Raw genomic sequence first — 14,105 nt, 5'->3', positions numbered from 1 at the left:
ATATCACAATACTTAGCTTATTGCAGCCAGTGGTGGATGAAGTTCCCCAAAAGCCATACTTGAGTACAGATTTCTTAGCAAGAAATGAATTTGGTAGAAATTAAAGTCACCTATTAGAATATTACTTGAGTAAAAGTCTTAAAGCATCTGATATATGCTGCACTTAAGTATAAAAAGTAATTTTAGGATATTAAATGTACTAAAGTATTGAAAGTAAAAGTACAATTAAATTCTGGTCATAAAAAAGCAAGAGATCAGAATTTTTAGAATTATAACGATAACTTCATAAGATGCTCCACCTTAAAAATGGAGCCTGAAATACACTTGAAGAAAAACAAGGGTTTTTTTTTCCTTTCCCCTCCATTCTTCCCTTGGTCCAGTCCTACTTACTAACTACTTCATGGGGCCTCTGGTGATTCACAGTCTTAGTTCAAACCTGCTTTAAAATGCAAACAAATCATAGGAGAATATTACTGGCTGACAATGTAGACATCCAAATCACAAACAGCACCATAAAAATGGAAAACATCACTTTCACCGTTCTCAACCCAGTCGAGCTAATGCACTCTATCATTTGAAAGGGTCCCAGGACCTGGCCTCTAATGACTTTAGCTACTGAAGCTCTTTCCTCATAAACGGACGAAAACACACAATGCTAACTCTGCAACACCTCTTATGGGGATCGGATTTGCTCACAAATGGAAGGCTTGAGCGTAGGTGAAGCAGTTGCTGTGAGCATAATGGAATCTATGGGGGCCACAATCTGTTAATGTACCGGTGAGAGGAAATCAAGGCTCATGAGTCTGTTGGGCTGTTAGAGTAAGAATTCAGTGAGCTCAGGTGAGCCACTTTCTCATCTGTCAAACAACAAATGAAACCATCTTCAAGAAACTTCAGACCTTGAACTGATACTTGCAGTCATGCTGGGGCGTGACTTGTGAAACAATGTATTGATTTAATCAGCTGACAGGAAATTCATCAGTAACTGTTTTTGTGAATCATTTCAGCCATTTTATCAACCAAAAGTGGCATTTAAGTGGAAATAGACACATTTTTGCTTTAGTTTATCATTATATTGTAAATGATTACACAGTGTAATGGCCAAAGACAATGACACCATGGGCTTTAACATTGGTTCCCTAAGTGTCGGTTTCACTGTACAATTCTGTCTACCACTGGATACAAAAGAGACGTGTATAGTTATACACATTATGTTTATAGTGTACACGACACGCCCCAACAAACTGTGCCCATCACTAGTACAAGGCAAACCCACTAACCCAACAGTTATCTGAACTCTGCTTCAACGCAACGTTGTAGTGAAACACTTGCAGACTGCAGAGGGAGCTTGAGATGAGTTAAGTACGTAACATACTGGATCCAAGCCAAGGCAACGTTGGCTAAAGTTAGGTGCAATGTAGCGATAACGATACATTCACTGGCCTTTGATGGTATGCATTCTCCGGTTGCGTCAATGACCAGCGTACACTACATGAAAGTGTCCAGACTTTGCTCTGATATGCTCCGACTCATGTCAAGAGCAGTCTGTACCCTTCTTAAACTTACAGTTTCTGTGCCAAATTGCCAATGTTTTGGACATCAATCAGCACGCTTCTTGGAATGTTATCATGAGTGGAGAAGTCACATAGCATCACTCAGTGGAAACGCAATTGTGTTTTGACATTTTGAAAATATCACTTAAGCTTTTGCTCAAATCTGTCATGGAAAGCCACCTAGTGTAAGTTACTATCCCCAGCAGCAAACATGGCAGAACCGAGGTATCTGTGGAAACTCTTAACTGATGAGAGAAAAGGAACATGTTGCTAGGCTCTGAGGAAAACGGAAAGCTCTCTGGTTGTCTGGTGCCAGCAATACCTCTTGGGAACGTTTGGGTGGGGTAAAAAAAATGTTTGTTTCCACTTGGACAACAATTTGTCCTTCAGAGTCAATGTCTCCCCCCCGTCTTTCCAGTAAAAAGGACTGAAAGCAGTTCTCCTAAGCACATGTCAAAGGCACAATTAATCCTAAAAGAGGTGTTAAACATCTCATAGATTACTAGGCCAAATATAAGCCAACAAACACATAAAACTATTAAGGAAATTCATCTGCAGTTCTACTAAACTGCTGCATATACTGTGGTATCAACCCACAAATAAAGAGACAAAACCAGTCATATAGAAGATTAAAAAGTCTTATTTGAAATGCAAGAAGCAAAAAATAACAGTTCCTGTTTTGAGGTGGAATGTTACATCAAGTTACAGTGATGAACGGGAAAAGACGAGTGTTGACCAATATTGTGGAGGAGCTGATAATAACAATCGATACTGGCTTATCATTCGTATTGATCAGTATTGATATGTGGACAGACATGGAGATAGAAATCGAAGTGAGAACTGCAGCAATACGTGTTTTACAAGCTGCATTGCATATTGGGCCATTTTTTCCCCATTTCATGTTTCATGTCTTTTTCTGTTATAGCAGTTATTTTGAATTTTCAGTTACCTGTTCAAAATGACTAAGTTTAAGTTGTAAAATATCCTACCCAGACATATCTTTAGCACAACTCTCCATCAAAATTTAAGCGATTTTGCCAAAAACATATCTGTCATAAACAAATACCAGCCAACAAATCATCATTGGATTTTAATTAGTCTCAAATATGAGTTATCAGTTTTGGCTTCACTCTGGCTCATAAAAAGCAGGATTTTTTTCAGTTGTTATAGTGACCTACTGTGTGGGGGGAAAAAATGGTGTAATTTATCTATCCAAAAGCAAAAAAAAAAAAAACTTCATTTATTATTTCTTTCACTTTGCAGACAATCTTAGCACCACATTTGGCAAAAATACAAAATCTAGACGGTGATGACAGAGTCCTTCTGTAAACACATACTTTGTCCCCGTCACTGCGGAGCCAGTGGGATACCTCTGGCGTCGGTGACTTGGCCCTCCTGCAGATTCTTGACCAGCTGAGCCAGCCAACGCTTCGTGGTGGTGTCGTCCTTCAGCACCTGGGCGAAGGTGCTGTCTTTCAGCTGGTCTGGCAGACACTGACGCAGCGCTTCTCTGGCTCTGAAGGAAGGAACACCATATAAGTACTTTTTTTGTCGACAGCATCTTGCTATTAAAGACAAAGCTTCTCATGTTGAGGGCTCCAAATGGCAGCGAGAGGTAAATCTATTAAATAAAGTTATTATTATTCAATGAAAGGCTGTACTTCTCTACCTACAGTACATCAAGACTACATACACATATATGAAAAAGTCATGCAGAGAAAAGGTGATTCCTCAGATAAAGGCTGCTATCTATGGAGGTTCTCCTGCTTAATTTATTTTTCAAGTATAAGCCCTCTTCTGCATTATGCTTTCCTGATATGCATTATTACTAATACTGAAAGCAATACTAGCTATAATGAGCTATACCTTACCTATCAGGTTGATAAACAAAATATTGGTAAACGCCGGTTAAATACACTAGTCTCTTTCACAGGAAATTGGTGAGCAGAGTGCTTTGCTGCGTCACACATGCTGGATTCATCCATTAGATGCTGCAGAGGAGAAGAGCTGCATCTTTGTGCTCCTCTTTAAAATAACTTTGGATCAGAGTCGTTGATGCAAACAACACGGACCTTTTGATATTAAAACACAAATCCAACTGGTCAATGTTTAACTTTCAACTGATCTGAACTTGATGCGAACTCCAGTGGGTAAAATTCATCATACACTGGCTGATTATTAAAATATATCCAGCCTGACTGCTGGCACTCTTCTACTTTTGTGGGGACCTTTTCTATCCAGGGTTTCCCACACATTCATTTAAGTGTAGCAGACTGCAACAATTAAAACAGCTGCTATCACAAATCTCCTATTCTAATTTTAGAGCTGGATTTGGGATTATAACAATTAATCGACAATCAATTAATCGATCATTAAGAATTTAATCGAATATGTGAAATTCAGAAAAATTAATCGATAGGCTATGCAATGCTGTCAAAGGATATGCAATATGTTGCTGTGAGCGTTAATTTAGGAAAAATAGCATTTGGTATTGTTAGAAATAAGCAACGTTTTTATTTTAGTGTTCTTTTATATTGATTGATTGTTACTTTTACCAATAATCGATTAAGAAAAGTGCTTAAGATTCGCAATCCTAAGCTGAATCATTCATTAGGAGCACTGTTGGGGTATATATACTGTTTGGTTATTCATTGCCACACACTCTCGGAGTGCAAAGCGAACTCTGGGCACAGATGGAGAATGTCAGGCACATTAAAATGAAACTTGGTTGTTCATGCTGCTGTGTCTGAAAGTTTGCATTCACTCACAGCGGCTGCTCCTCTCATCAATCGACCTGATCAGCTGTGAACAGTTTGTCGGATCAATTATTCACCTGGTGAGTCACAAACTGCTGCTGTGGAAAAAATGAACTCAAGGAGAGCTCCGCCTGCTCTGTGTTCATAGACCCGCAAAAAACTCAAGTTTTACAGAGGGGACACAGAATGATACTAAGGCACAAAGGCATGGAAATAATAAATAAATAATATCTTATAATGTCTTCAGTCTTAATTTCAGGCAAAGTGGGGTACCTCCCCCATGTGCAATATTTTCAATCATGTAAAACCAAAAATTATATTGGCAATAGTCAACAGATACCAGAACTCAAAGAGCAATATTTTGAAATTGCTTTCTTTGTCCTTCTAACAGCCAAAAATGCCAAAAGCGTATCTATAAGTCTGTATTCACCAAAAAAAAAAATAAAATAATTGAAACGGATAATAAAAACAGCAGTTAATACATTTTCTGATCATTACCTAATAAACAATGAGAGTGTAAATATTACATTGTGACCACAGGCTTACAAGCCATTTAACTGCCAGTCAACACACTGAATTTGTGTAAAGGCTCCCCCTGGTGGCAGTACTGCGAACTTTCTCTACTCTATTGAAAGTTTCCAGAGTCAGGGGGACTGGAAACAATTCAACATAAATCGGCCCTCAATCAAGAGCTGAAGTTAATACAGGTGTGTTGCATTCTGTACAATACTGCTTTACCTGAGATTGTCTGAGAGGCGAAGGTAGCAGCGAACAACATGCTTCAACAGGCGAGCAGACGGTTCTTTAGAGAGCTGCAGCACCATTTTGCCCTGCAAAAAAAACCCATCAGATTACATTGTGACAGAGGATCTTCCATTACAATCAATGCAAAGTGTTATATGGTGCAGAGACTCAGAAGGAGAATTCAAACTCAGAGGTTTCTTCAGAGCACTCACAAGGATCATAGCGACGTGGGAGAAACGTTCATACGTCTGACATATATAGGCCAGCCCTGTGTCATCCAGCAGGATCTTCTGCAGTATGAAAGTAGCAACCTGCCAAACAATATGAGGAGAAGAATAATGAGGCATTAGCTGGTGTAGCAACCCCATTACATACCAAAACTGTTAATTAATATATTATTTTTCTGTAACTTGAGAGTAAAAAATATAGACGGTTTGACTGACACTACAGCCGTTTTAAGTTCTTTTAATTCTCAAAGAAAAGTAGCAGGTCTGATGATCTGCTCTTTTTTTAATTTTTTTTTTTTACGGTAGTTAAACAGTGTAGGTGATCAACAAGAGAGAAAGACCCAGGTTTTTATCTATAAATACACACCAACAGTCAAGTTAGCATGGTTCCTGCAGCTTAAGGCAAGTTACACTTTTCTAATGCCACTCAAAATTACACGGAAGACCACTTTTACAATCACCAAAATTGAAGAGAAAAAAATGTGCTGACATCAATTACTTAGAGTCAACACGGGAGCCCTGGTTAGGGTATATGTTAGTTAGAGGACTGCAGAAAAGGCAGCTGGAACAGTTGCGTACCGTCTTGGAAAGCTCACTCCCTGATTCCATAATACGGAGACACAGTGGGATGATTTCAGTGGTGAGGAGGAAGTTAATCACTTCCTGTTCATCTGTTTTGACCAAGGCACCTGCAGCAAATACAAGAAAGCAGCTTGATGAGAATAATGAAGACACAATTTTGTGGGAACAACCTTAAATCAAGAAATTAAAATGTCAAAGTGGGAATAAAGTTTACCTATGACTCCAAGGCTGGTAAGTCGCAGGTACTCAAATGGACGTGTTTTGCTCACAGTGTGCAGAAAGGGGTAAAGGAAGAGAGGGATGTGAGCAGCAAGAAATGCAGATCTGGTGAGGAACAAAGAGGTAAAATCATTTTAATTAACAAAACCAGAATTATATGCAGTGAATATCAGATGCAAGCTACAAGGATGCCTTTACAACTTCATTGATTTTACTGACAATAGAGACAAAAATACCTACAGCAGTATTACATGCAATTAACTTGAAGAACAAGAAATTAAGGTCCACTTTTCAGATGTATCGCACATTTCTGCTACATTGAAAAGAGACATTATTAAAAGGAAATTATTTAGATGTTATGTCTGATAAAGAAGTCAATTCTAAGGCTTTACCTTTAATATTCACTGAAGAATTATACCGTCACATCAAACACTTACATCCTACATACAAATCTCATTTAAATTATTTATCACTGACTATTTGACTGTTATTTCAGAGCAAAGTGTGTCAGATGGAGTGGAAAAATGTCCACTGTCCTATAAACAAAATAGCATTACACAGCTGAAACTTCTTGAGACAGGCTATCATCACCAACATTAAAAAACTGACATTTCCCTTTTAATGAACTCGCTATTACCTTGTCTCTGGGTGCGAGGCAACACACTGCAGAAGTGCCAGAGCATTGCACACTCTGTTAGACTGGTGAGCTGTAAGTGTAGGTGGGTTTATAGATGGATAGATGTTCACTATTTCCTAAGAGAAATAAATAAGACGAGGAAAGAAATCAGTTAAAAACAACACAAATAAAAACATACTATTTGCTATAGAAAAGAATGGGATATTGGGCATACCTGCAACAGGGCAGCAATAGTGCCACAGGAGTGCCAGAGCATTGGTGCCAGGTCTGGCACAGACTCGCGTTTCTTGCTTAGTTCCAGCAAAGCATTTTCTCTGGTCTCTGGACTGGACAACTCGTTGATCCATTGGTAGATCTTCTCTCGGTCTACCTGGGCCAGGGCTGTGACGTTAGTTACAGCCTGGAAAAGATGGGGAAATAAGCATAAATGCATCAGTCATCGCTATCTAGTTAAGCATTGGATACTGTACATCACACACACATTTTAAGAGCAAAACCAAGAACTACGGTTTTAGTTAGGCTTTTAATTGAACTTTATCTATTTATTCATACATTTTAGTCAGTTTCATTGCTTTACTAGATTTTCTGTAATTTTGTTCTGTTAATTACTTTACTAATTTTTACTATTCTTAATATTTATCTATTATTATTTGTTCTACTATTTAGAGCATTTTATTTATCTACTTTACCTATTATAAATATTATATTTGTCATTTTTGTCTTTTATCTAAAAGGTTTTTATCCTGCCTCTGGTGTTTCCTCCACTATGGTGGTGTTTCCTCAGTTCCTAGTTTTAAGTCTAGTTTTACTATTATTTTCATGCTTTAGGTTTGCTTTTTATTTTACCCATGTGCCTATGTAGTTGTGTGTGTGTGTGTGTGTGTGTGTGTGTGTGTGTGTGTTTGACTGATAGATTGATTGTATAACAAAAGACATTTCAGCAACTTTGCCTATACGTAATGAAGTTAGGTCTGTTACAACTAGACACATTCAGATAATTTAAATCAATGTTACAAAATATGATGTCTGATTTTGTGAGAGCAAACATGCGTTTACCTAGCTATCTAACACACAATATCAGTTTTCTACTTGGAGGCCCAACCAACGCAAACTGTACATGCAAGCATTGTTCAAAGCCAGAAACCTTTATTTTAAACTCTAGTGGAGATCCCTTAGTTTCTAAAAAATACCAAATATCAAGATGAATTTGGGGAAATATGAATAAAACGAGGTACACATATACATAAGCAGTCATGAAAATACAGAGACTTGGGTTCGAATATCTCACTCGGTGAAATCATTATACAGCTTCAAATATGAGTTGAGCCATGATGCGAAATTTGTGTGTAATGCTGATGGTAAATGTGATGGTTATAAAATCAAAGCAAAACAAACAAAGAATAAATGTATGTTAAAACGGTTGATACTTCACAATGATGTTAAACGGATGTTAAAAACTTACTGCTCCGGTCGCCAGCATTCTCTGAAGCTCTTTGAGTCTTTATGTAAACTTCTGTATCAGCTAAAGTGCTGCGTTGTGGCAAACTAATGTGGCTGCAATAAAACAAACTTGTCGTATCGAACAGAACGAGCAGCTAGCCCAAGCTAGCCCAAGCTAGCTGCTAGCGTTAAATGTCTTGACAAATGCACTCCGGTACGCGCGAACAGTACAAGCAACATAACTTCATTAAGAAAACGGGCTAAAGATTAAATAAAGGTTAATATTTTCATTTATTGATACCGACAACAGCCTCGGGAGGTAAAAACTGAACGCAATTCAGAGAATATGTGTCCAGGGGCGAGTTTTTGTTAGCAATGGCAGCAGCCTAGCTAAATACACATAATTGAGATATCGCGAGAATAAGATGGGAACGCGCTCTCGGTTATCATTTCCGTTGTAAATTTTCACATTCCCGCCATCATCGCGCAGTGTTGCGAGGCGTCGTGTGCGGGTCCACTGTCAACAACATACGTATCAGAGAGCAGTTGAATGCCGGCAAAACAAACTTTCTGCCCTCGGAGGACCTACGGACACGATACCGTAATTTAAAAGTTTCAAGACGGCCACATAAAATCGTCAGGTAAAGAGCTGCGGCGGTTACATCAAACTGTGTCACTGTTTTCATCACCAAATTACAATCAGGCAAATTAGCCAGTTAGCTAGTTCCCGCTAGCCCGCTAGCCGACTTGCTAATGTCGGCCTCCCCCATCCATTCAAGATGAGGGGACGACATCATCTACATCCCAGACACTCGGCTTGGCTGTAGTCTCACCCGTAGCTTATTCTTTGTAACTTTTCAGGTTTTTTTTGTCATTGTTCGTCTTGAGATAATAACATTGACGAAGCTAGAAGAGCGCAGGTCGTAGTGTGTCGTGCACCTCCGCACGTCTTTGCTGCCGCTGTACAGATTGGGCATTTGGCTAGTTCGGTGGCTAATGCAAAAGGCTACAGTGGCTCATTTCAGAACCGTTAGCGAACATGAGCGGCGTGAGTTTCTCCACTTTGTTTGTCAAAATTATGCTGCGACTCTATTGTCTTTGTGAAAGTGTGTCGTTTAACAGCATGTCTGTAATGTTTAGCTGTTGTGGTTAACTTGGAGTTTGTTATGACTTTCCACAAGCGCTCAGTAGTAAAGCGGTGTGAAAACGGGTTAGCTTAATGCGTTATTAATATTTCTAGCGGAGCAATTTTAACATCGCTAATAACACGCATTTTCTAATTAGAGTTTTCATAAGTCCTGTGGTATCAGTACTCATGATTTCTTTCAAATTGGTGTGGTTCATCATTGAGCTCGTTAGCTGACTGGAGCAAAGGCAGTAATAACGGTAATTTCGTCGTACATCTATGGTAAAAGCATGACAATTATAATCCACACTATGGTGACGAAACGTTGATGCTGTGTAATAAAAGGCACACTGTGATTATTGACAGATTTTTTTTTAATTTCCCCCTTGTTTAGGATTTGTTGACCACAAGTCCCAGCCTCCAAAGTGCACCAACTGGATAGTAAGCCATGTCAACCATAGTGCCCAAACTCTCCAGCGGTGGCGCTGTGAAGATCCGCTTTACCAGCCTGGACATGGGCACCACCAGATGGAGAGAAGGAACCTTTGAGATTTTGGAAAAGGACAACAAAGTCAACCTCTGTCTAAGATTTAACTGTGGCGGAGCATCCAAAACTTTCCAGGTATTGTTAATTTCGTTTGAGTTGTATTTATTGAATAATTGGTGCAAATGTTTAAACATCGCTGTGGATTCTGTAGTACCTTTTATTACATTTTCATAGTAACATTTTAAGTAACACCACTCCAATTTTTGGAAAACTAGTTCTCATTTGTAGATGTCATCAGCAATGGATTGCCCATAGAACAAGCAAGAAAATACCTAATTTTTCCTGTAATTGTACTTTAACACTGCCATTTTTTACTTTGTTAAATGAAATTGTTTCCACTGCACTTTTAACAGCAATATTATGAAATAGAAATTAAAAAAAAAAAAAGTTAGGAATACACCACAAAGACTGGATGCTCCACCTATGACTATTTTCTGCCAACACACACATTTGTAGTCTTGACAGTCATGAAAGATAAGTTATCATTTTCACTAAATGAAGGGAACTAAATATTTTTTTTAGTCCTGACAGTCATAAAGGAGTACATATTGAACAAAAAAAGGACAGCTCTGAATGTCTTGTAGACTGAAAGTAGATAACGATCAGGATCATGTAAGAGACCTTGCACATGATAGTTCTAGAACACAGAAAACCAAAACATGACATAAATTGTGTGGCTAAATTACGCTGCAATTTGCATAGACAAGCCAACGAAACAGCCTTTTACACTGTGTGATCATGGCAATCCTGTAGGTTAGTTGTATGTCATACTGTGTGAGATGAGAGATGAGTTGAGATGAGCCTACTTTGCACTTCGTGTCTGATAGTACAGGATCAGCTTCGAGGCATGTTACATTGTGAGTTGATGAGCTAAGTGCAGAAACAAGATAAACTGGATGCAGTGTTTCCCAAGTCAGAATTTATGTGTGTGTGTGTCTTTTTTATTGTCATTCTGTGCACCATCTCTGATAGCAGATGTTTTTGTGGTCGAGTTATTTTTTATCCCTCAGCAGCAGTTCGAATCGCTGCGTGGATAATTGATCAGTTGATCCAGTCAGAGCTGATCAGATTAATGGATGAGAGGAAAGGCAGATTGAGTGAATGCAAACTTTTACACCCAGTGCAATAAATGTTAAATTTCATTTTCATTGCACCTTGTGTTCAGCTGCTCTGTCTGCAGTGAATAACTGCATGGTATGGACAATATATTTCAATAGCATGAGATTATCTTTTTGTGGTGGCAGATGTTTTAATCAAGGCGGCCTGCCATAAATAAATGAATGTGTGGGAAAATCCTGTGGATGATAAATCACGGCAGACCAGAAGGTTTTTTTCTGCGACTTTTTATTTAATTTTTCTCACACTAAATGAACCATGCTTGAAATAATATTAATGCTAAAGTTGGTAACTTTTAAAATAGCTTTTTTTAAACAAGGCAATGCTGATCAAGTATGAATCAATATTCTGTCACTGTAGTACTAAATGTTACTGCACAGCCTATTTCTCACTCAAATATTTTCAGAAACCCGTTTTAGTGTACGGTTTAGCTGTAGAATGAGAAAGTTGAGAACATGAGAAGTCAGTGCTACTTACAGTATTGTACAGTAGTACAGTATAGTTTGAGCGAATTTCACGAGCTGTGACTGACAGCTGCAATACAGACTCCTCGGCACTGATTGGTTATTTTCTTTATTTGCGGCAATATCATTGGAAGAAATTTTTTACCAGATCATAAGTCAAGTACAATTTTTTCACATCAATTGTGACTCTCAAGTTATCTATAGTTTGCTCAACAACCATAATGTGTGTCCTCATCTTTAGAGTAAAGCAATGCTTAAAAACCGCTGGAGACGTGAAAAATGACTTTCGAAAACCTACCTCAACACATATATGTAAAAATTCATGACATCCATCTCCGTAATTAAGCAGTCCTGCATGTTGATTCTCCACATTGTCTGCAATGACCTAACTAAGCCAGACATATTAAATGTACCGGCAGGAATACTGCTGGAATAATGTTGTGTCACCTGCATTTACATCAATGTGTTTTACTTCTGAGTGCAAGTCTCATCATAGGCCTTCTTATTTACTTCCATTTATTTTATCTTATTTGTAATGACAATACACATCATTAAACATTTCTGTAAATTAACCAGTGCCAGTTGGCTAATTTTTAATTGTAGCTCTTTGGCAAGATGTTTTAAAAGGTCTTGCAACACTGTCACAACTAAGACTCTTTATTATGCTGTCTTTCTTTTTTTTTCTTTTTTTTAAACACAGAACAAACAATGCTGGTATAATGTCGATCCATTGTGCAATTTTTAGCTAGCATGTTGGTGTGCCAGATGCAAAAGAGGCATAATGGCCATGATGTGTAAAACAGCAGCGTCAGCATTTAGTGTGACATAAAATACATATGTCAAGCATCACTCTCTAAACAGAAACAGTGGCATAGCATGATAAAGCTATCATTAATCGTCCTTGTTAAATGCTTGCTGATCTCGTCTTCTGCTCAGATGTTAATGAGCTCCTGAATCTTATATTCTACCCAGTTTGCGGGCATTTGCTGCTGTTTTTCTTCCTTGTTAGGCGGCATACATAACACACCCTTAATACGTCACACCTGTCTTGTCTTGAAAGCTATTATTTTTTTATTTACACAGCAGTTTAGCACTGTTACTATCTCTGCTGCTGGCAAACAGGCAGAATAATCCATTCTGTGTTTAAAAGTTTTTTTGCAGAATGACAGGGGGGAATGAAAGCAACATACCAGCCTTGATCAGGCTTTGCGTGATGTGAAAGGGCAATGCATCATTTTAAGAAGAAAAAAATCCTGATGTTTTGGTGCTGTAGGGCACCTAAAAATTGACTGTGATAACCCGAGTTTGGGTCTGACTCTGGCTCCTTTCAACTAATATCATTAGCACAGGTAGGCCAGGCACAATATCTGGTTTGCAAGCCACAAAACCATCAAAAAATGAAGAGAATCTGAAAAGACTGCATCAGAGTCCATGGAGCGCAGCTGCATAGTCATCGGACCCTTGTCAGAGCTGGCTGATGCTACTTTATTTTTGGCCAGTCTATGTTTGTTAGCAAAAGGCCAATTAAGTAGGAAATTGGTAAGTAATTAGTGCACAATTAAATTTGACCTGAATGACTTGAACCATAACACCAATCAGCTGCAGTTGTAATTATTTATTAAAAAAAACATACAAAAGAAATATCTAAAACTACAATCAAGGAATTAATTTGATGAATGTGTATTTTTTTTTCTTGTCCTCAGCTGAACCAGAACGTGAAGAACATCAACCAGAGTTTGAACCGAATCATTCTGTATTTGAAGGACAGCAGTGTCATCACCTTGGACAAGGTGCCCACGTCTGTGGCTCAGAAGACTAAAGAATACCTGGAAAAGCTGAAGTTGGGAAAACCAGGTAATCACTCCTCTGTTCAGTAGAACCAGAAAAGCTTTGATGGTTCACAGCACGATGGAAACCGAATGACTGTGATTCTTATTTGTGATGTTTGACTGATTTTGTTTTTTCTGATTTTGTCCATACAAAATCATTGTTTTTAACTACAGCTTTGCTTTAGTTGTATTTTCCAAGGTAATGCTGAGTTGTAACTGAGACTTAAAGGAGTATTTCTTATACATCACCAAATCAATATTTTCTTTGTTTTCATAAAAAAAAAAAAAATACCAATACAGCAGGCCTCAACTTGTTGGTGCAAATAAATTGCAGTTGTAATACACTCTTCATTACAGCTTTTCTGGGTGGCTACATGTTATTCTATTTTAATATATGATGATGTTTTGCAAAAGAGATAATCATAACCCCCAACTTTATACTGAGTTCTTATTCATTACTTATTTTGCAGTTTTAAAATCCCACGGAAGTGCAAACCTCAGTGTGCTCGGGAACCGCTCTGTGAAAAATGAGACCAATCCGTCAGGAGAGAGACAAGTGAGTGAGAACATGCAACTGCATTTTTAAGTTTTCGTTCAGACAAGCATACGCTTACATTTGGCTCAAATATCCAGATTCCTAACATCTTCCAGACAACACCGAGGCGGCAGAGTGCAGAAGGCAGAGAGGACACAACACCCCGAAAGCCTCTGGGCAGCCCGAGCAGAGCAGCCTCCACTCCAACTCGCACTGGACTCTCTGAAAATAGGTATGATGGAAATTCACATTGCTCTAACTATGCACGTTATGTCATGTAAATTGTTTGATCATTTTAAAACACAACTTGAGGTGATGATTCTCTGCATA

The 14,105-nt window shown here is 38.4% G+C and overlaps 2 protein-coding genes across 2 annotated transcripts in view; one reads left to right on the top strand and one right to left on the bottom strand.

Annotated features, from left to right (window-relative positions):
- Positions 1-2,177: 2,177 nt before the first annotated feature.
- Positions 2,178-8,570, bottom strand: LOC121945503 (CCR4-NOT transcription complex subunit 9-like). The gene is made up of 8 exons (XM_042489749.1): positions 8,181-8,570; positions 6,933-7,118; positions 6,719-6,834; positions 6,077-6,186; positions 5,860-5,969; positions 5,266-5,364; positions 5,048-5,139; positions 2,178-3,069 (listed from the first exon to the last, which is right to left on the bottom strand). The coding sequence occupies exons 1-8, from the start codon at positions 8,196-8,198 to the stop codon at positions 2,901-2,903; spliced, it is 900 nt and encodes a 299-aa protein (XP_042345683.1). The 5' UTR covers positions 8,199-8,570; the 3' UTR covers positions 2,178-2,900.
- A 56-nt stretch (positions 8,571-8,626) lies between these two features.
- LOC121943511 (ubiquitin carboxyl-terminal hydrolase 37-like) overlaps positions 8,627-14,105 on the top strand; it is a 7,321-nt gene continuing 1,842 nt past the window's right edge. Inside the window, exons 1-5 of the mRNA XM_042487036.1 lie at positions 8,627-8,799; positions 9,679-9,906; positions 13,115-13,265; positions 13,711-13,796; positions 13,892-14,007. Coding sequence (XP_042342970.1) covers positions 9,733-9,906; positions 13,115-13,265; positions 13,711-13,796; positions 13,892-14,007 — 527 coding nt within the window. The 5' untranslated portion in view covers positions 8,627-8,799; positions 9,679-9,732. The remainder of the gene's footprint in view (positions 8,800-9,678; positions 9,907-13,114; positions 13,266-13,710; positions 13,797-13,891; positions 14,008-14,105) is intronic.

The sequence above is a fragment of the Plectropomus leopardus genome, chromosome 1 (assembly GCF_008729295.1).
Source record: "Plectropomus leopardus isolate mb chromosome 1, YSFRI_Pleo_2.0, whole genome shotgun sequence".
NCBI classification, from domain to species: domain Eukaryota; kingdom Metazoa; phylum Chordata; class Actinopteri; order Perciformes; family Serranidae; genus Plectropomus; species Plectropomus leopardus.
This window is presented reverse-complemented; position numbering and strand designations above follow the sequence as displayed.